The sequence below is a fragment of the Salvelinus alpinus genome, chromosome 5 (assembly GCF_045679555.1).
Source record: "Salvelinus alpinus chromosome 5, SLU_Salpinus.1, whole genome shotgun sequence".
NCBI lineage: Eukaryota > Metazoa > Chordata > Actinopteri > Salmoniformes > Salmonidae > Salvelinus > Salvelinus alpinus.
The window spans coordinates 1,993,846-2,015,765 of NC_092090.1; the positions used below are offsets into that span (position 1 = coordinate 1,993,846).

The window sequence follows — 21,920 nt, forward strand, 5'->3', positions numbered from 1 at the left end:
TCCATTCAGTAATAATAATGGGTCTATTCCACTCAGTAATAATAATGGGTCTATTCCACTCAATAATAATAATGGGTCTATTCCACTCAGTAATAATAATGGGTCTATTCCACTCAGTAATAATAATGGGTCTATTCCACTCAGTAATAATAATGGGTCTATTCCACTCAATAATAATAATGGGTCTATTCCATTCAGTAATAATAATGGGTCTATTCCACTCAGTAATAATAATGGGTCTATTCCACTCAGTAATAATAATGGGTCTATTCAGTAATAATAATGGGTCTATTCAGTAATAATAATGGGTCTATTCCACTCAGTAATAATAATGGGTCTATTCCACCCAGTAATAATAATGGGTCTATTCAGTAATAATAATGGGTCTATTCCACTCAGTAATAATAATGGGTCTATTCAGTAATAATAATGGGTCTATTCCACTCAATAATAATAATGGGTCTATTCCACTCAGTAATAATAATGGGTCTATTCAGTAATAATAATGGGTCTATTCAGTAATAATAATGGGTCTATTCCACTCAGTAATAATAATGGGTCTATTCCACCCAGTAATAATAATGGGTCTATTCAGTAATAATAATGGGTCTATTCCACTCAGTAATAATAATGGGTCTATTCAGTAATAATAATGGGTCTATTCCATTCAGTAATAATAATGGGTCTATTCAGTAATAATAATGGGTCTATTCCACTCAGTAATAATAATGGGTCTATTCCACTCAGTAATAATAATGGGTCTATTCCACTCAGTAATAATAATGGGTATATTCAGTAATAATAATGGGTCTATTCCACTCAGTAATAATAATGGGTCTATTCCTCTCAGTAATAATAATGGGTCTATTCCACTCAGTAATAATAATGGGTCTATTCAATAATAATAATGGGTCTATTCAGTAATAATAATGGGTCTATTCCATTCAGTAATAATAATGGGTCTATTCAGTAATAATAATGGGTCTATTCCACTCAGTAATAATAATGGGTCTATTCCATTCAGTAATAATAATGGGTCCATTCAGTAATAATAATGGGTCTATTCCACTCAGTAATAATAATGGGTCTATTCCACTCAGTAATAATAATGGGTCTATTCCACTCAGTAATAATAATGGGTCTATTCAATAATAATAATGGGTCTATTCAGTAATAATAATGGGTCTATTCCATTCAGTAATAATAATGGGTCTATTCAGTAATAATAATGGGTCTATTCCACTCAATAATAATAATGGGTCTATTCCACTCAGTAATAATAATGGGTCTATTCAGTAATAATAATGGGTCTATTCAGTAATAATAATGGGTCTATTCCACTCAGTAATAATAATGGGTCTATTCAGTAATAATAATGGGTCTATTCCACTCAGTAATAATAATGGGTCTATTCAGTAATAATAATGGGTCTATTCCACTCAGTAATAATAATGGGTCTATTCAGTAATAATAATGGGTCTATTCAGTAATAATAATGGGTCTATTCCACTCAGTAATAATAATGGGTCTATTCAGTAATAATAATGGGTCTATTCCATTCAGTAATAATAATGGGTCTATTCAGTAATAATAATGGGTCTATTCCACTCAGTAATAATAATGGGTCTATTCCACTCAGTAATAATAATGGGTCTATTCCACTCAGTAATAATAATGGGTCTATTCAGTAATAATAATGGGTCTATTCAGTAATAATAATGGGTCTATTCCATTCAGTAATAATAATGGGTCTATTCAGTAATAATAATGGGTCTATTCCATTCAGTAATAATAATGGGTCCATTCAGTAATAATAATGGGTCTATTCCACTCAGTAATAATAATGGGTCTATTCCACTCAGTAATAATAATGGGTCTATTCCACTCAGTAATAATAATGGGTCTATTCCACTCAGTAATAATAATGGGTCTATTCAATAATAATAATGGGTCTATTCAGTAATAATAATGGGTCTATTCCACTCAGTAATAATAATGGGTCTATTCCACTCAGTAATAATAATGGGTCTATTCAGTAATAATAATGGGTCTATTCCACTCAGTAATAATAATGGGTCTATTCCACTCAGTAATAATAATGGGTCTATTCAGTAATAATAATGGGTCTATTCCACTCAGTAATAATAATGGGTCTATTCAGTAATAATAATGGGTCTATTCAGTAATAATAATGGGTCTATTCCATTCAGTAATAATAATGGGTCCATTCAGTAATAATAATGGGTCTATTCCACTCAGTAATAATAATGGGTCTATTCCACTCAGTAATAATAATGGGTCTATTCAGTAATAATAATGGGTCTATTCCATTCAGTAATAATAATGGGTCCATTCAGTAATAATAATGGGTCTATTCCACTCAGTAATAATAATGGGTCTATTCCACTCAGTAATAATAATGGGTCTATTCCACTCAGTAATAATAATGGGTCTATTCCATTCAGTAATAATAATGGGTCTATTCAGTAATAATAATGGGTCAGCCCATTATGACAGACTGGCTCAGCCCAGGGAGACTCCTGACAGACTGGCTCAGCCCAGGGAGACTCCTGACAAGCTGGCTCAGCCCAGGGAGACTCCTGACAGACTGGCTCAGCCCAGGGAGACTCCTGACAGACTAGCTCAGCCCAGGGAGACTCCTGACAGACTAGCTCAGCCCAGGGAGACTCCTGACAGACTAGCTCATATGTAGCTTAAGTAAACAAGGTTTTAATGAAATCAATAAGTTGTTAGTAACAAATGACATTCATATTCTAACAATCTCTGAAACTCACTTAGATAACACCTTTGATGATACAGTGGTAGCAATAAAGCAAAAACAGAAATGCCAAAGGTGGAGGTGTGGCTGTTTATTTTCAGAACCGCAACAGCCTTCAGGGTACATTCCTGTAAAGCTTAGAGAGGATCTCATGTTAAATACTGTTGAAGTAATATGGCTACAGGTTCATCTGCCTCACCTAAAGCCCATTTACATTATTAGCTCAATCAGGTAATAGTTATTACGGAGAAAGGATTTTATAGAATAGCATGTCATATCACTTAATCCGGCATAGCCAAAGACACGACACTACACTGAAGTTACCCTTGCCTAACGATTGTGTCACGTTCGTCTTCCTCCTCGTCTGAGGAGGAGTAGTTGGAAGGATCGGAGGACCAATATACAGCGTGGTAAGTGTTCATCTTGATATGTATTTAAAAAGAGAACACTGAACAAACTATACAAAAATAACAAACAACGAACGTGAAGGTATCGAATAATAGTGCGGACACAAAACACTACACATAGACAATCACCCACAACCCACAATGACAAAACAGGCTACCTAAATATGGTTCCCAATCAGAGACAACGACTAACACCTGCCTCTGATTGAGAACCATATCAGGCCAAACACAGAAACAGACAAACTAGACATACAACATAGAATGCCCACTCAGATCACACCCTGACCAAACAAAACATAGAAACATACAAAGCAAACTATGGTCGTGACAGATTGTATCTGAAGCTGGGCTTGCAACATGACTATCCACACCATAAGGTGATTGTTCCCCTGTATATTATGAGATATGTTACTGTAATTAAATGACATAGTGTTTATGTTACTTCTTAGCTTCGGCTGGTGGAGGTCCTGGAGAACCATGTTCAGATAAAGCGTCCGGGGTGAAAAAGTTGAATGAAAAAGGTCTAGCAAGGAAAAAACGGAGACGTTGGTAAACGTGTTAAATGCAGATTTGGATTAAAATGGTTATTAAAAGTAAAAAACGAAAGGTTTGGCAGGTAGCCAAGTAGCAGCACACCAGCAGGGAGACAAGTCCAGATGGTGTGACTTTGAGGCTGTGGTAACTAACATTTGTTTGCTTAACTCAAGTGAACATACATTGAATACTGCATTGTTGAGGAAGAGCTTGAAAGTAAACATTTCATTGTACTGTTTACACCTGCTGTATTCTGTAAACGTGACAAATAAACTTTGATTTGAATATAACTCTTGACAGGCATATAACTCTTTAAATAGCTAAATGACTAGGCAATATTGATGCCCAGAGAATAACCAGAGAGGTGATTCAGATATGGACACTGAGCTGCATGTCAAGGTGGATGACATTATGCAGACTCATATAAGGCTTAATCTCTCTCCATCTCCCTCTCATTCTACCTCTTTCTGCCCCACCCCATCTCCCTCTCTCATTCTACCTCTTTCTGCCCCACCCCATCTCCCTCTCTCATTCTACCTCTTTCTGCCCCACCCCATCTCCCTCTCTCATTCTACCTCTTTCTGCCCCACCCCTTTCCATCTCCCTCTCTCATTCTACCTCTTTCTGCCCCACCCCTTTCCATCTCCCTCTCTCATTCTACCTCTTTCTGCCCCACCCCTTTCCATCTCCCTCTCTCATTATACCTCTTTCTGCCCCACCCCTTTCCATCTCCCTCTCTCATTCTACCTCTTTCTGCCCCACCCCTTTCCATCTCCCTCTCTCATTCTACCTCTTTCTGCCCCACCCCTTTCCATCTCCCTCTCTCATTCTACCTCTTTCTGCCCCACCCCTTTCCATCTCCCTCTCTCATTCTACCTCTTTCTGCCCCACCCCTTTCCATCTCCCTCTCTCATTCTACCTCTTTCTGCCCCACCCCTTTCCATCTCCCTCTCTCATTCTACCTCTTTCTGCCCCACCCCTTTCCCTCCCTTCATCTTTCTTGTATACTCTCTCTCTCTCTGTCTTCTTCTCTCTCTCTCCCTCTCTCTCCCCTCTATCCCTCTCTCTCTGTCTTCTTCTCTCTCTCTCCCTCTCTCTCCCCTCTATCCCGCTCTCTCTCTCTGTCTTCTTCTCTCTCCCCTCTATCCCTCTCTCTCTCCTCTCTCTCTCTCTCCCCTCTATCCTTTTCTCTATCCCCCCTCTCTCTCTCTCCATGTCTCACCTCTCTCACCTCGCTCTCTTTCTCTCTCCCACCTCTTTTTCTCATTCTACCTCTTCTATCTCCTCTTCCCTCTCCCCTTCTCTCTCTGCCTCCCTCTCCCTCTCTTCCTGCCTTTAATCCATCCTTTAATCATCCCTCCCTCTCTTCCACCCCCGTAGGACCAGCGCTCCACGGTCCTCTCCCTCCAGAAGCTGATCGTTAGAGAGGTGGCTAACGAGGAGAAGGGTCTCTTCCTGATAACAGCAGGGATGGAGAAACCAGAGATGGTGGAGGTACACACTGCAACCAAGGAGGAACGTAACACCTGGATGCAAATCATACAGGAGGCCATGCAGTCCATGTAAGTCTGAGAGAGAGAGAGAGAGAGACACAGAGACACAGAGACACAGAGACAGATACAGAGACAGAGACAGAGTGTGTGTGTGTTCTGGGGATGGAGGGATGTACAATATGTTGTAATGCTCTATTGGAGTATTGACTGTTCTCTGTCTGGCTTCATCACCTCATGGTCAGACCCTAGGCTTTCTCAGCAGTAGAGAGAGAGAGCTACCGTTCTGTACCTGGGGATGGAGGGATCTACTCTACCCTAGGCTTTCTCAGCAGTAGAGAGAGAGAGCTACCGTTCTGTACCTGGGGATGGAGGGATGTACTCTACCCTAGGCTTTCTCAGCAGTAGAGAGAGAGAGCTACCGTTCTGTACCTGGGGATGGAGGGATGTACTCTACCCTAGGCTTTCTCAGCAGTAGAGAGAAGACTCTAGCGCTGTAACAGGCTTCTAAAGGATGCTAAGAGGACATGTGAATGGCTGGAAATGGGAGTTGTAATCATGACTCTGGTTTGTACTAATGATGTTGCTTTACAGAGAGAAAGATGAGGACGAGGGGAACCCCAGTGAAACAGAGGAGGACAAGGGACTGCTGGAGACCAAAGCTAGGGACTTGAGAGGTGAGGAGACTCCCTTGGAGAGTGTTTCAAATCTAATGTTAAGGACATGAGAGGTGAGGAGACTCCCTTGGAGAGTGTTTCAAATCTAATGTTAAGGACATGAGAGGTGAGGAGACTCCCTTGGAGAGTGTTTCAAATAAAATGTTATCTAAGGACATGAGAGGTGAGGAGACTCCCTTGGAGAGTGTTTCAAATCTAATGTTAAGGACATGAGAGGTGAGGAGACTCCCTTGGAGAGTGTTTCAAATCTAATGTTAAGGACATGAGAGGTGAGGAGACTCCCTTGGAGAGTGTTTCAAATAAAATGTTATTTGTCACATGCTTCCTAGACAACAGGTGGAGACTAACAGTAACATGCTTTAATGCTTCATGAACAACAGGTGGAGACTAACAGTGACATGCTTCCTAGACAACAGGTGGAGACTAACAGTGACATGCTTCCTAGACAACAGGTGGAGACTAACAGTGACATGCTTCCTAGACAACAGGTGGAGACTAACAGTAACATGCTTCCTAGACAACAGGTGGAGACTAACAGTGACATGCTTCCTAGACAACAGGTGGAGACTAACAGTGACATGCTTCCTAGACAACAGGTGGAGACTAACAGTGACATGCTTCCTAGACAACAGGTGGAGACTAACAGTGACATGCTTCCTAGACAACAGGTGGAGACTAACAGTGACATGCTTCCTAGACAACAGGTGGAGACTAACAGTAACATGCTTCCTAGACAACAGGTGGAGACTAACAGTGACATGCTTCCTAGACAACAGGTGGAGACTAACAGTGACATGCTTCCTAGACAACAGGTGGAGACTAACAGTGACATGCTTCCTAGACAACAGGTGGAGACTAACAGTGACATGCTTCCTAGACAACAGGTGGAGACTAACAGTGACATGCTTCCTAGACAACAGGTGGAGACTAACAGTAACATGCTTCCTAGACAACAGGTGGAGACTAACAGTAACATGCTTCCTAGACAACAGGTGGAGACTAACAGTGACATGCTTCCTAGACAACAGGTGGAGACTAACAGTGACATGCTTCCTAGACAACAGGTGGAGACTAACAGTGACATGCTTCCTAGACAACAGGTGGGGACTAACAGTGACATGCTTCCTAGACAACAGGTGGAGACTAACAGTGACATGCTTCCTAGACAACAGGTGGAGACTAACAGTGACATGCTTCCTAGACAACAGGTGGAGACTAACAGTGACATGCTTCCTAGACAACAGGTGGAGACTAACAGTGACATGCTTCCTAGACAACAGGTGGAGACTAACAGTGACATGCTTCCTAGACAACAGGTGGAGACTAACAGTGACATGCTTCCTAGACAACAGAGTGTGTTCTATCCAAATCTACTAATAATATGCATATATTAGCTTCTGGGACTGAGTAGCAGGAAGTTTACTCTGGGCACGCTTTTCATCCAAACGTGAAAATGCTGCCCCCTATCCCAAACAGGTTTTAATATAGCATTCTGTTGGTGGCAAAAAATGTTGTATCATAATTTGAATTGAAAAACTCGAAGTGTTGTTTTTTTGTCAGTTCATACACCATGTGCCATGGAATCGCTACATCGGGAAATCTCTTCCCATTTATTTTGCAACCTGTATGGCGCAGCTGTCAAAATCTACAGGAGAACCATTTGGGGTTTAAGTATAAATTATACAGTGCATTCGGAAAGTATTCAGACCCCTTGACTTTCACAAAATGTTGTTACTTATGTTAAAATTTATACATTTGTTTTTTCCCCCTGATCAATCTACACACAATACCCAGTAATGACAAAGCAAAAACAGGTATTTATAAATGTTTGCAAATGTATAAAAAAACACAGATACCTTATTTGCATAAGTATTCAGTCCCTTTGCTAGGAGACTTGAAATTGAGCTCAGGTGCATCCTGATGTTCCATTGATCATCCTTGAGATGTTTCTACAGCTTAGTTGGAGTCCACCTGTGGTAAATTCAATTGATTGGACATGATAATAGCCAGCATATCAATGGCCATAATAAATAGTTATGGAGACATTGGACAGCCCTGTTTTACTCCTCTTAAAAGAAGTAACCATGATTTACTATTTTACACCTGCGGTTGCTATACATAACTTTAACCTATTGTGTAAGAGATTCACCGAAATTAAAGTAATCCAGGCATTTTTATATAAATTCTAGTCGTATGTTATCAAACACCTTTTCAAAATCTGCTATGAAGACCAGGCCAGTTCTCTTTGATTTTTCATAATGTTCAATTGTTTCAAGTAATTATATTATCTCCAATGTATCGTAAAAAACCTGTCTGATCAGGATGAACAATAACATATGCTATGCAGTTTGCCAGGATTTTCTAATCACAACATTGAAGGGTCCAGTAGGCTTACGTCACTGGGCAGCTCGCGGCTGGGTTTCCCTTTGCTAGCCCTGCCACATCTAGTAGGATTCGATATGAGTCCTGACATTTTGACTGTCGGAGGTCGTAGCTGGATTTCTTATAAGCATTCAGATTGGTCTCCCGCTCCTTGAAATCGGCAGCTCAAGCCTTTACCTCAGTCCGGATGTTGCCTGCAATCCATGGCTTCTGGTTGGGATATGCACGCACGGTCACTGTGGGGACGACGTCTTTGATGCACTTATTAATAAAGCCAGTAACTGATGCGGTAAATCTCCTCAATGTTATTGGATGAACCCCGGAACATATTCCAATCTGTGCTAGCGAAACAGTCCTGTAGCTTAGTGTCCGCTTCATCAGACCACTTCTGTACTGAGCTTGTCACTGGTACTTTCTCTTTGAATTCTTGCTTGGAAGCAGGAAGCAGGAGGATAGAGTTATGGTCAAATGGAGAGTGAGGGAGAGCTTTGTCTGCGTCTCTGTGTGTGGAGTAAAGGTGATCTCGTGGTTTTTTCTCCCTCTAGTTGCACAGGACGTCATCTCCCCTGCAGAGATGATTCTGTGAAGGGTACACCCATAACAATACCTCATCTCCCCTGTGAAAGGGTACACCCATCAACAGTAACAATACCTCATCTCCCCTGCAGAGATGCTGAGGAAGAAGGATGAGCAGATCATGTGTGTGCTGGAGGAGAAGATGGCAGTGTTTAGGGAGATGTGTGATGTCCGGAGTCCTGGAACCCCCCCAGGTCCAGGAGAGGAGCCGGGCCCCAGCCAGGTCACCAGGGCCAAGGGGCTGTTCAGGGCTGGGAGCGGAGCGGGCTCTGAGGACGTACCTAAAGGAGAACCCATCATAAAGGGAGCACTACAGGAAGGTTAGTAGACTCTCACCATGAACGAAAGAATAGCCCATCTGATGGGGTGGAGGCCAGACTGTAGACATGGTGTGGTAACAATAGTCCATCTGATGGGGTGGAGGCCAGACTGTAGACATGGTGTGGGAACAATAGTCCATCTAATGGGGTGGAGGCCAGACTGTAGACATGGTGTGGTAACAATAGTCCATCTAATGGGGTGGAGGCCAGACTGTAGACATGGTGTGGTAACAATAGTCCATCTAATGGGGTGAAGGCCAGACTGTAGACATGGTGTGGTAACAATAGTCCATCTAATGGGGTGGAGGCCAGACTGTAGACATGGTGTGGTAACAATAGTCCATCTAATGGGGTGGAGGCCAGACTGTAGACATGGTGTGGTAACAATAGTCCATCTGATGGGGTGGAGGCCAGACTGTAGACATGGTGTGGTAACAATAGTCCATCTAATGGGGTGGAGGCCAGACTGTAGACATGGTGTGGTAACAATAGTCCATCTAATGGGGTGGAGGCCAGACTGTAGACATGATGTGGTAACAATAGTCAGGGGTGGAGGCCAGACTGTAGACATGATGTGGTAACAATAGTCCATCTAATGGGGTGGAGGCCAGACTGTAGACATGGTGTGGGAACAATAGTCCATCTAATGGGGTGGAGGCCAGACTGTAGACATGGTGTGGTAACAATAGTCCATCTAATGGGAACCAGGGGTGGAGGCCAGACTGTAGACATGGTGTGGTAACAATAGTCCATCTAATGGGGTGGAGGCCAGACTGTAGACATGATGTGGTAACAATAGTCCATCTAATGGGGTGGAGGCCAGACTGTAGACATGATGTGGTAACAATAGTCCATCTGATGGGGTGGAGGCCAGACTGTAGACATGGTGTGGGAACAATAGTCCATCTGATGGGGTGGAGGCCAGACTGTAGACATGGTGTGGGAACAATAGTCCATCTAATGGGGTGGAGGCCAGACTGTAGACATGGTGTGGGAACAATAGTCCATCTAATGGGAACCAGGGGTGGAGGCCAGACTGTAGACATGGTGTGGTAACAATAGTCCATCTAATGGGGTGGAGGCCAGACTGTAGACATGGTGTGGTAACAATAGTCCATCTAATGGGGTGGAGGCCAGACTGTAGACATGGTGTGGTAACAATAGTCCATCTAATGGGAACCAGGGCCAGACTGTAGACATGGTGTGGTAACAACAGTCCATCTAATGGGAACCAGGGCCAGACTGTAGACATGGTGTATTAGACCTAACAGTGGCTTCCAATGCCGCATTAACGTTCACTGTCTTCTGAATCTATCAGATGTTCTCCTCTGATGTGAGGCCGTACTGGGAAGGTTGATTACAATGAGTGTTTGATTTAGATTAGAAGATATTGTTGCAAAGATAAGAAACACTGTTAATATATACGGTACAGTACGGTCAGTAACATAGTTATTATAATTTGGTTAGTGAAATTATTTCTCTCTCTCTGTTCTTCTGCAATTTCTCTCCCCCTTATCTTTCAATCTCTCTCTCTCTCTCTCTCTCTCTCTCTCTCTCTCTCTCTCTCTCTCTCTCTCTCTCTCTCTCTCTGTGACAGTGGAGACGTTGCAGGCGCTGGTTAACGGTACTCTGGGAGGAGCGATGGGGGGGCAGCAGGTGGTGTGTGTCCCAGAGACAGAAGGAGGAGGAGGAGGAGGAGTGGTGGGCCTGGGCTCTGCATGTCTCCTTCGCAGGGCCGAGACCTTCGGAGGCTTTGACTCTCACCAGATACACATCTCTAAGAGTAAGACACCTCCCTGTCAGTAATACGTAATAACTGTTCATTATCAAGGGTTGAGAAGCCTTGAGAACCTCAGGTTGGCCTCTGTTTTCGTTGTTTATCATGTCAGTAATGGAGTTTAAGATCAAAGATGGATCCCTTTAACTTAGAGCTTCCAGTTGATCAGTTTGATCTCATTCTCAAGCCTTGGTTTGATCTCATTCTCAAGCCTTGGTTTGACCTCATTCTCAAGCCTTGGTTTGACCTCATTCTCAAGCCTTGGTTTGATCTCATTCTCAAGCCTTGGTTTGACCTCATTCTCAAGCCTTGGTTTGACCTCATTCTCAAGCCTTGGTTTGATCTCATTCTCAAGCCTTGGTTTGATCTCATTCTCAAGCCTTGGTTTGATCTCATTCTCAAGCCTTGGTTTGACCTCATTCTCAAGCCTTGGTTTGACCTCATTCTCAAGCCTTGGTGTTTTGTGTGACTGGTGTTGATGCCGGGCTTCATGTCTTCTACATATCTGATGAGTGTCCTTTGTTGTATAGATGGGGACAAAGAAGAGGGAGAGGACAGAGCAGACCTTCGCAGGACAGAGTCAGACGGTGTACTGAAGAAGGTTACCCACAATACACCAAGCTATATCTGTATACCAGCTGGTGGTCCTCAATACACCAAGCTATATCTGTATACCAGCTGGTGGTCCTCAATACACCAAGCTATATCTGTATACCAGCTGGTGGTCCTCAATACACCAAGCTATATCTGTATACCAGCTGGTGGTCCTCAATACACCAAGCTATATCTGTATACCAGCTGGTGGTCCTCAATACACCAAGCTATATCTGTATACCAGCTGGTGGTCCTCAATACACCAAGCTATATCTGTATACCAGCTGGTGGTCCTCAATACACCAAGCTATATCTGTATACCAGCTGGTGGTCCTCAATACACCAAGCTATATCTGTATACCAGCTGGTGGTCCTCAATACACCAAGCTATATCTGTATACCAGCTGGTGGTCCACAATACACCAAGCTATATCTATATACCAGCTGGTGGTCTACAATACACCAAGCTATATCTGTATACCAGCTGGTGGTCCTCAATACACCAAGCTATATCTGTATACCAGCTGGTGGTCCTCAATACACCAAGCTATATCTGTATACCAGCTGGTGGTCCTCAATACACCAAGCTATATCTGTATACCAGCTGGTGGTCCACAATACACCAAGCTATATCTGTATACCAGCTGGTGGTCCTCAATACACCAAGCTATATCTGTATACCAGCTGGTGGTCCACAATACACCAAGCTATATCTGTATACCAGCTGGTGGTCCTCAATACACCAAGCTATATCTGTATACCAGCTGGTGGTCCTCAATACACCAAGCTATATCTGTATACCAGCTGGTGGTCCTCAATACACCAAGCTATATCTGTATACCAGCTGGTGGTCCTCAATACACCAAGCTATATCTGTATACCAGCTGGTGGTCCACAATACACCAAGCTATATCTGTATACCAGCTGGTGGTCCTCAATACACCAAGCTATATCTGTATACCAGCTGGTGGTCCACAATACACCAAACTATATCTGTATACCAGCTGGTGGTCCTCAATACACCAAGCTATATCTGTATACCAGCTGGTGGTCCTCAATACACCAAACTATATCTGTATACCAGCTGGTGGTCCTCAATACACCAAGCTATATCTGTATACCAGCTGGTGGTCCTCAATACACCAAGCTATATCTGTATACCAGCTGGTGGTCCTCAATACACCAAGCTATATCTGTATACCAGCTGGTGGTCCTCAATACACCAAGCTATATCTGTATACCAGCTGGTGGTCCACAATACACCAAGCTATATCTGTATACCAGCTGGTGGTCCTCAATACACCAAGCTATATCTGTATACCAGCTGGTGGTCCTCAATACACCAAGCTATATCTGTATACCAGCTGGTGGTCCACAATACACCAAGCTATATCTGTATACCAGCTGGTGGTCCTCAATACACCAAGCTATATCTGTATACCAGCTGGTGGTCCTCAATACACCAAGCTATATCTGTATACCAGCTGGTGGTCCTTAATACACCAAGCTATATCTGTATACCAGCTGGTGGTCCTCAATACACCAAGCTATATCTGTATACCAGCTGGTGGTCCACAATACACCAAGCTATATCTGTATACCAGCTGGTGGTCCTCAATACACCAAGCTATATCTGTATACCAGCTGGTGGTCCTCAATACACCAAGCTATATCTGTATACCAGCTGGTGGTCCTTAATACACCAAGCTATATCTGTATACCAGCTGGTGGTCCTCAATACACCAAGCTATATCTGTATACCAGCTGGTGGTCCTCAATACACCAAGCTATATCTGTATACCAGCTGGTGGTCCTCAATACACCAAGCTATATCTGTATACCAGCTGGTGGTCCTCAATACACCAAGCTATATCTGTATACCAGCTGGTGGTCCTCAATACACCAAACTATATCTGTATACCAGCTGGTGGTCCTCAATACACCAAGCTATATCTGTATACCAGCTGGTGGTCCTCAATACACCAAGCTATATCTGTATACCAGCTGGTGGTCCTCAATACACCAAGCTATATCTGTATACCAGCTGGTGGTCCTCAATACACCAAGCTATATCTGTATACCAGCTGGTGGTCCTCAATACACCAAGCTATATCTGTATACCAGCTGGTGGTCCTCAATACACCAAGCTATATCTGTATACCAGCTGGTGGTCCTCAATACACCAAGCTATATCTGTATACCAGCTGGTGGTCCTCAATACACCAAGCTATATCTGTATACCAGCTGGTGGTCCACAATACACCAAGCTATATCTGTATACCAGCTGGTGGTCCTCAATACACCAAGCTATATCTGTATACCAGCTGGTGGTCCTCAATACACCAAGCTATATCTGTATACCAGCTGGTGGTCCTCAATACACCAAGCTATATCTGTATACCAGCTGGTGGTCCTCAATACACCAAGCTATATCTGTATACCAGCTGGTGGTCCTCAATACACCAAGCTATATCTGTATACCAGCTGGTGGTCCACAATACACCAAGCTATATCTGTATACCAGCTGGTGGTCCTCAATACACCAAGCTATATCTATATACCAGCTGGTGGTCCTCAATACACCAAGCTATATCTGTATACCAGCTGGTGGTCCTCAATACACCAAGCTATATCTGTATACCAGCTGGTGGTCCTCAATACACCAAGCTATATCTGTATACCAGATGGTGGTCCTCAATACACCAAACTATATCTGTATACCAGCTGGTGGTCCACAATACACCAAGCTATATCTGTATACCAGCTGGTGGTCCACAATACACCAAGCTATATCTGTATACCAGCTGGTGGTCCACAATACACCAAGCTATATCTGTATACCAGCTGGTGGTCCTCAATACACCAAGCTATATCTGTATACCAGCTGGTGGTCCACAATACACCAAGCTATATCTGTATACCAGCTGGTTGTCCTCAATACACCAAGCTATATCTGTATACCAGCTGGTGGTCCTCAATACACCAAGCTATATCTGTATACCAGCTGGTGGTCCTCAATACACCAAGCTATATCTGTATACCAGCTGGTGGTCCTCAATACACCAAGCTATATCTGTATACCAGCTGGTGGTCCTCAATACACCAAGCTATATCTGTATACCAGCTGGTGGTTCTCAATACACCAAGCTATATCTGTATACCAGCTGGTGGTCCTCAATACACCAAGCTATATCTGTATACCAGCTGGTGGTCCTCAATACACCAAGCTATATCTGTATACCAGCTGGTGGTCCTCAATACACCAAGCTATATCTGTATACCAGCTGGTGGTCCACAATACACCAAGCTATATCTGTATACCAGCTGGTGGTCCTCAATACACCAATCTATATCTGTATACCAGCTGGTGGTCCTCAATACACCAAGCTATATCTGTATACCAGCTGGTGGTCCTCAATACACCAAGCTATATCTGTATACCAGCTGGTGGTCCTCAATACACCAAGCTATATCTGTATACCAGCTGGTGGTCCTCAATACACCAAGCTATATCTGTATACCAGCTGGTGGTCCACAATACACCAAGCTATATCTGTATACCAGATGGTGGTCCTCAATACACCAAGCTATATCTGTATACCAGCTGGTGGTCCTCAATACACCAAGCTATATCTGTATACCAGCTGGTGGTCCACAATACACCAAGCTATATCTGTATACCAGCTGGTGGTCCTCAATACACCAAGCTATATCTGTATACCAGCTGGTGGTCCACAATACACCAAGCTATATCTGTATACCAGCTGGTGGTCCTCAATACACCAAGCTATATCTGTATACCAGCTGGTGGTCCTCAATACACCAAGCTATATCTGTATACCAGCTGGTGGTCCTCAATACACCAAGCTATATCTGTATACCAGCTGGTGGTCCTCAATACACCAAGCTATATCTGTATACCAGCTGGTGGTCCTCAATACACCAAGCTATATCTGTATACCAGCTGGTGGTCCACAATACACCAAGCTATATCTGTATACCAGCTGGTGGTCCTCAATACACCAAGCTATATCTGTATACCAGCTGGTGGTCCTCAATACACCAAGCTATATCTGTATACCAGCTGGTGGTCCTCAATACACCAAGCTATATCTGTATACCAGCTGGTGGTCCTCAATACACCAAGCTATATCTGTATACCAGCTGGTGGTCCTCAATACACCAAACTATATCTGTATACCAGCTGGTGGTCCACAATACACCAAGCTATATCTGTATACCAGCTGGTGGTCCACAATACACCAAGCTATATCTGTATACCAGCTGGTGGTCCACAATACACCAAGCTATATCTGTATACCAGCTGGTGGTCCTCAATACACCAAGCTATATCTGTATACCAGCTGGTGGTCCACAATACACCAAGCTATATCTGTATACCAGCTGGTTGTCCTCAATACACCAAGCTATATCTGTATACCAGCTGGTGGTCCTCAATACACCAAGCTATATCTGTATACCAGCTGGTGGTCCACAATACACCAAGCTATATCTGTATACCAGCTGGTGGTCCTCAATACACCAAGCTATATCTGTATACCAGCTGGTGGTCCTCAATACACCAAGCTATATCTGTATACCAGCTGGTGGTCCACAATACACCAAGCTATATCTGTATACCAGCTGGTGGTCCACAATACACCAAGCTATATCTGTATACCAGCTGGTGGTCCTCAATACACCAAGCTATATCTGTATACCAGCTGGTGGTCCTCAATACACCAAGCTATATCTATATACCAGCTGGTGGTCCTCAATACACCAAGCTATATCTGTATACCAGCTGGTGGTCCTCAATACACCAAGCTATATCTGAATAGCAGCTGGTGGTTCTCAATACACCAAGCTATATCTATATACCAGCTGGTGGTCCTCAATACACCAAGCTATATCTGTATACCAGCTGGTGGTCCTCAATACACCAAGCTATATCTGTATACCAGCTGGTGGTCCTCAATACACCAAGCTATATCTGTATACCAGCTGGTGGTCCTCAATACACCAAGCTATATCTGAATACCAGCTGGTGGTCCACAATACACCAAGCTATATCTATATACCAGCTGGTGGTCCTCAATACACCAAGCTATATCTGTATACCAGCTGGTGGTTCTCAATACACCAAGCTATATCTATATACCAGCTGGTGGTCCTCAATACACCAAGCTATATCTGTATACCAGCTGGAGGTTCTCAATACACCAAGCTATATCTGTATACCAGCTGGTGGTCCTCAATACACCAAGCTATATCTGTATACCAGCTGGTGGTCCACAATACACCAAGCTATATCTGTATACCAGCTGGTGGTCCACAATACACCAAGCTATATCTGTATACCAGCTGGTGGTCCTCAATACACCAAGCTATATCTGTATACCAGCTGGTGGTCCTCAATACACCAAGCTATATCTGTATACCAGCTGGTGGTCCTCAATACACCAAGCTATATCTGTATACCAGCTGGTGGTCCTCAATACACCAAGCTATATCTGTATACCAGCTGGTGGTCCTCAATACACCAAGCTATATCTGTATACCAGCTGGTGGTCCTCAATACACCAAGCTATATCTATATACCAGCTGGTGGTCCTCAATACACCAAGCTATATCTGTATACCAGCTGGTGGTCCTCAATACACCAAGCTATATCCGTATACCAGCTGGTGGTCCACAATACACCAAGCTATATCTGTATACCAGCTGGTGGTCCTCAATACACCAAGCTATATCTGTATACCAGCTGGTGGTCCTCAATAAACCAAGCTATATCTGTATACCAGCTGGTGGTCCACAATACACCAAGCTATATCTGTATACCAGCTGGTGGTCCTCAATACACCAAGCTATATCTGTATACCAGCTGGTGGTCCTCAATACACCAAGCTATATCTGTATACCAGCTGGTGGTCCTCAATACACCAAGCTATATCTGTATACCAGCTGGTGGTCCTCAATACACCAAGCTATATCTGTATACCAGCTGGTGGTCCACAATACACCAAGCTATATCTGTATACCAGCTGGTGGTCCTCAATACACCAAGCTATATCTGTATACCAGCTGGTGGTCCTCAATACACCAAGCTATATCTGTATACCAGCTGGTGGTCCTCAATACACCAAGCTATATCTGAATACCAGCTGGTGGTTCTCAATACACCAAGCTATATCTGTATACCAGCTGGTGGTTCTCAATACACCAAGCTATATCTGTATACCAGCTGGTGGTCCTCAATACACCAAGCTATATCTGTATACCAGCTGGTGGTCCTCAATACACCAAGCTATATCTGTATACCAGCTGGTGGTCCTCAATACACCAAGCTATATCTGTATACCAGCTGGTGGTCCACAATACACCAAACTATATCTGTATACCAGCTGGTGGTCCTCAATACACCAAAATATATCTGTATACCAGCTGGTGGTCCTCAATACACCAAGCTATATCTATATACCAGCTGGTGGTCCTCAATACACCAAGCTATATCTGTATACCAGCTGGTGGTCCTCAATACACCAAGCTATATCTGAATAGCAGCTGGTGGTTCTCAATACACCAAGCTATATCTATATACCAGCTGGTGGTCCTCAATACACCAAGCTATATCTGTATACCAGCTGGTGGTCCTCAATACACCAAGCTATATCTGTATACCAGCTGGTGGTCCTCAATACACCAAGCTATATCTGTATACCAGCTGGTGGTCCTCAATACACCAAGCTATATCTGAATACCAGCTGGTGGTCCACAATACACCAAGCTATATCTATATACCAGCTGGTGGTCCTCAATACACCAAGCTATATCTGTATACCAGCTGGTGGTTCTCAATACACCAAGCTATATCTATATACCAGCTGGTGGTCCTCAATACACCAAGCTATATCTGTATACCAGCTGGTGGTTCTCAATACACCAAGCTATATCTGTATACCAGCTGGTGGTCCTCAATACACCAAGCTATATCTGTATACCAGCTGGTGGTCCACAATACACCAAGCTATATCTGTATACCAGCTGGTGGTCCACAATACACCAAGCTATATCTGTATACCAGCTGGTGGTCCTCAATACACCAAGCTATATCTGTATACCAGCTGGTGGTCCTCAATACACCAAGCTATATCTGTATACCAGCTGGTGGTCCTCAATACACCAAGCTATATATGTATACCAGCTGGTGGTCCTCAATACACCAAGCTATATCTATATACCAGCTGGTGGTCCTCAATACACCAAGCTATATCTGTATACCAGCTGGTGGTCCTCAATACACCAAGCTATATCTGTATACCAGCTGGTGGTCCTCAATACACCAAGCTATATCTATATACCAGGTGGTGGTCCTCAATACACCAAGCTATATCTGTATACCAGCTGGTGGTCCTCAATACACCAAGCTATATCCGTATACCAGCTGGTGGTCCACAATACACCAAGCTATATCTGTATACCAGCTGGTGGTCCTCAATACACCAAGCTATATCTGTATACCAGCTGGTGGTCCACAATACACCAAGCTATATCTGTATACCAGCTGGTGGTCCTCAATACACCAAGCTATATCTGTATACCAGCTGGTGGTCCTCAATACACCAAGCTATATCTGTATACCAGCTGGTGGTCCTCAATACACCAAGCTATATCTGTATACCAGCTGGTGGTCCTCAATACACCAAGCTATATCTGTATACCAGCTGGTGGTCCTCAATACACCAAGCTATATCTGTATACCAGCTGGTGGTCCACAATACACCAAGCTATATCTGTATACCAGCTGGTGGTCCTCAATACACCAAGCTATATCTGTATACCAGCTGGTGGTCCTCAATACACCAAGCTATATCTGTATACCAGCTGGTGGTCCACAATACACCAAGCTATATCTGTATACCAGCTGGTGGTCAACAATACACCAAGCTATATCTGTATACCAGCTGGTGGTCCTCAATACACCAAGCTATATCTGTATACCAGCTGGTGGTCCTCAATACACCAAGCTATATCTGTATACCAGCTGGTGGTCCTCAATACACCAAGCTATATCTGTATACCAGCTGGTGGTCCTCAATACACCAAGCTATATCCGTATACCAGCTGGTGGTCCTCAATACACCAAGCTATATCTGTATACCAGCTGGTGGTCCTCAATACACCAAGCTATATCTGTATACCAGCTGGTGGTCCTCAATACACCAAGCTATATCTGTATACCAGCTGGTGGTCCTCAATACACCAAGCTATATCCGTATACCAGCTGGTGGTCCTCAATACACCAAGCTATATCTGTATACCAGCTGGTTGTCCTCAATACACCAAGCTATATCTGTATACCAGCTGGTGGTCCTCAATACACCAAGCTATATCTGTATACCAGCTGGTGGTCCTCAATACACCAAGCTATATCTGTATACCAGCTGGTGGTCCTCAATACACCAAGCTATATCTGTATACCAGCTGGTGGTCCACAATACACCAAGCTATATCTGTATACCAGCTGGTGGTCCTCAATACACCAAGCTATATCTGTATACCAGCTGGTGGTCCTCAATACACCAAGCTATATCTGTATACCAGCTGGTGGTCCTCAATACACCAAGCTATATCTGTATACCAGCTGGTGGTCCTCAATACACCAAGCTATATCTGTATACCAGCTGGTGGTCCACAATACACCAAGCTATATCTGTATACCAGCTGGTGGTCCTCAATACACCAAACTATATCTGTATACCAGCTGGTGGTCCACAATACACCAAACTATATCTGTATACCAGCTGGTGGTCCTCAATACACCAAACTATATCTGTATACCAGCTGGTGGTCCTCAATACACCAAGCTATATCTGTATACCAGCTGGTGGTCCACAATACACCAAGCTATATCTGTATACCAGCTGGTGGTCCTCAATACACCAAGCTATATCTGTATACCAGCTGGTGGTCCTCAATACACCAAGCTATATCTGAATACCAGCTGGTGGTCCTCAATACACCAAGCTATATCTATATACCAGCTGGTGGTCCTCAATACACCAAGCTATATCTATATACCAGCTGGTGGTCCTCAATACACCAAGCTATATCTGAATACCAGCTGGTGGTCCTCAATACACCAAGCTATATCTATATACCAGCTGGTGGTCCTCAATACACCAAGCTATATCTGTATACCAGCTGGTTGTCCTCAATACACCAAGCTATATCTGTATACCAGCTGGTGGTCCTCAATACACCAAGCTATATCTATATACCAGCTGGTGGTCCTCAATACACCAAGCTATATCTGTATACCAGCTGGTGGTCCTCAATACACCAAGCTATATCTGTATACCAGCTGGTGGTCCTCAATACACCAAGCTATATCTGTATACCAGCTGGTGGTCCTCAATACACCAAGCTATATCTGTATACCAGCTGGTGGTCTACAATACACCAAGCTATATCTGTATACCAGCTGGTGGTCTACAATACACCAAGCTATATCTGAATACCAGCTGGTGGTCCTCAATACACCAAGCTATATCTATATACCAGCTGGTGGTCCTCAATACACCAAGCTATATCTATATACCAGCTGGTGGTCCTCAATACACCAAGCTATATCTATATACCAGCTGGTGGTCCTCAATACACCAAGCTATATCTATATACCAGCTGGTGGTCCTCAATACACCAAGCTATATCTGTATACCAGCTGGTGGTCCTCAATACACCAATCTATATCTGTATACCAGCTGGTGGTCCTCAATACACCAAGTTATATCTGTATACCAGCTGGTGGTCCTCAATACACCAAGCTATATCTGTATACCAGCTGGTGGTCCTCAATACACCAAGCTATATCTATATACCAGCTGGTGGTCTACAATACACCAAGCTATATCTGTATACCAGCTGGTGGTCCTCAATACACCAAGCTATATCTGTATACCAGCTGGTGGTCCACAATACACCAAGCTATATCTGTATACCAGCTGGTGGTCCTCAATACACCAAGCTATATCTGTATACCAGCTGGTGGTCCACAATACACCAAGCTATATCTGTATACCAGCTGGTGGTCCTCAATACACCAAGCTATATCTGTATACCAGCTGGTGGTCCTCAATACACCAAGCTATATCTGTATACCAGCTGGTGGTCCTCAATACACCAAGCTATATCTGTATACCAGCTGGTGGTCCTCAATACACCAAGCTATATCTGTATACCAGCTGGTGGTCCTCAATACACCAAGCTATATCTGTATACCAGCTGGTGGTCCTCAATACACCAAGCTATATCTGTATACCAGCTGGTGGTCCACAATACACCAAGATATATCTGTATACCAGCTGGTGGTCTACAATACACC

The 21,920-nt window shown here is 43.5% G+C and overlaps 1 protein-coding gene across 7 annotated transcripts in view; it reads left to right on the plus strand.

The window, feature by feature from the left end:
• LOC139575404 (A-kinase anchor protein 13-like) overlaps positions 1 to 21,920 on the plus strand; it is a 122,553-nt gene that overhangs the window by 71,818 nt on the left and 28,815 nt on the right. For all 7 annotated transcript variants that reach the window (XR_011674943.1, XM_071400333.1, XM_071400337.1 and 4 more), the window contains exons 14-18: positions 5,101 to 5,282; positions 5,805 to 5,887; positions 8,938 to 9,165; positions 10,763 to 10,948; positions 11,473 to 11,543. Coding sequence is in view for 6 of the 7 variants with exons in the window: in XM_071400333.1 (XP_071256434.1) it covers positions 5,101 to 5,282; positions 5,805 to 5,887; positions 8,938 to 9,165; positions 10,763 to 10,948; positions 11,473 to 11,543 (750 nt within the window). In the remaining variant the exon portion in view is untranslated. The remainder of the gene's footprint in view (positions 1 to 5,100; positions 5,283 to 5,804; positions 5,888 to 8,937; positions 9,166 to 10,762; positions 10,949 to 11,472; positions 11,544 to 21,920) is intronic.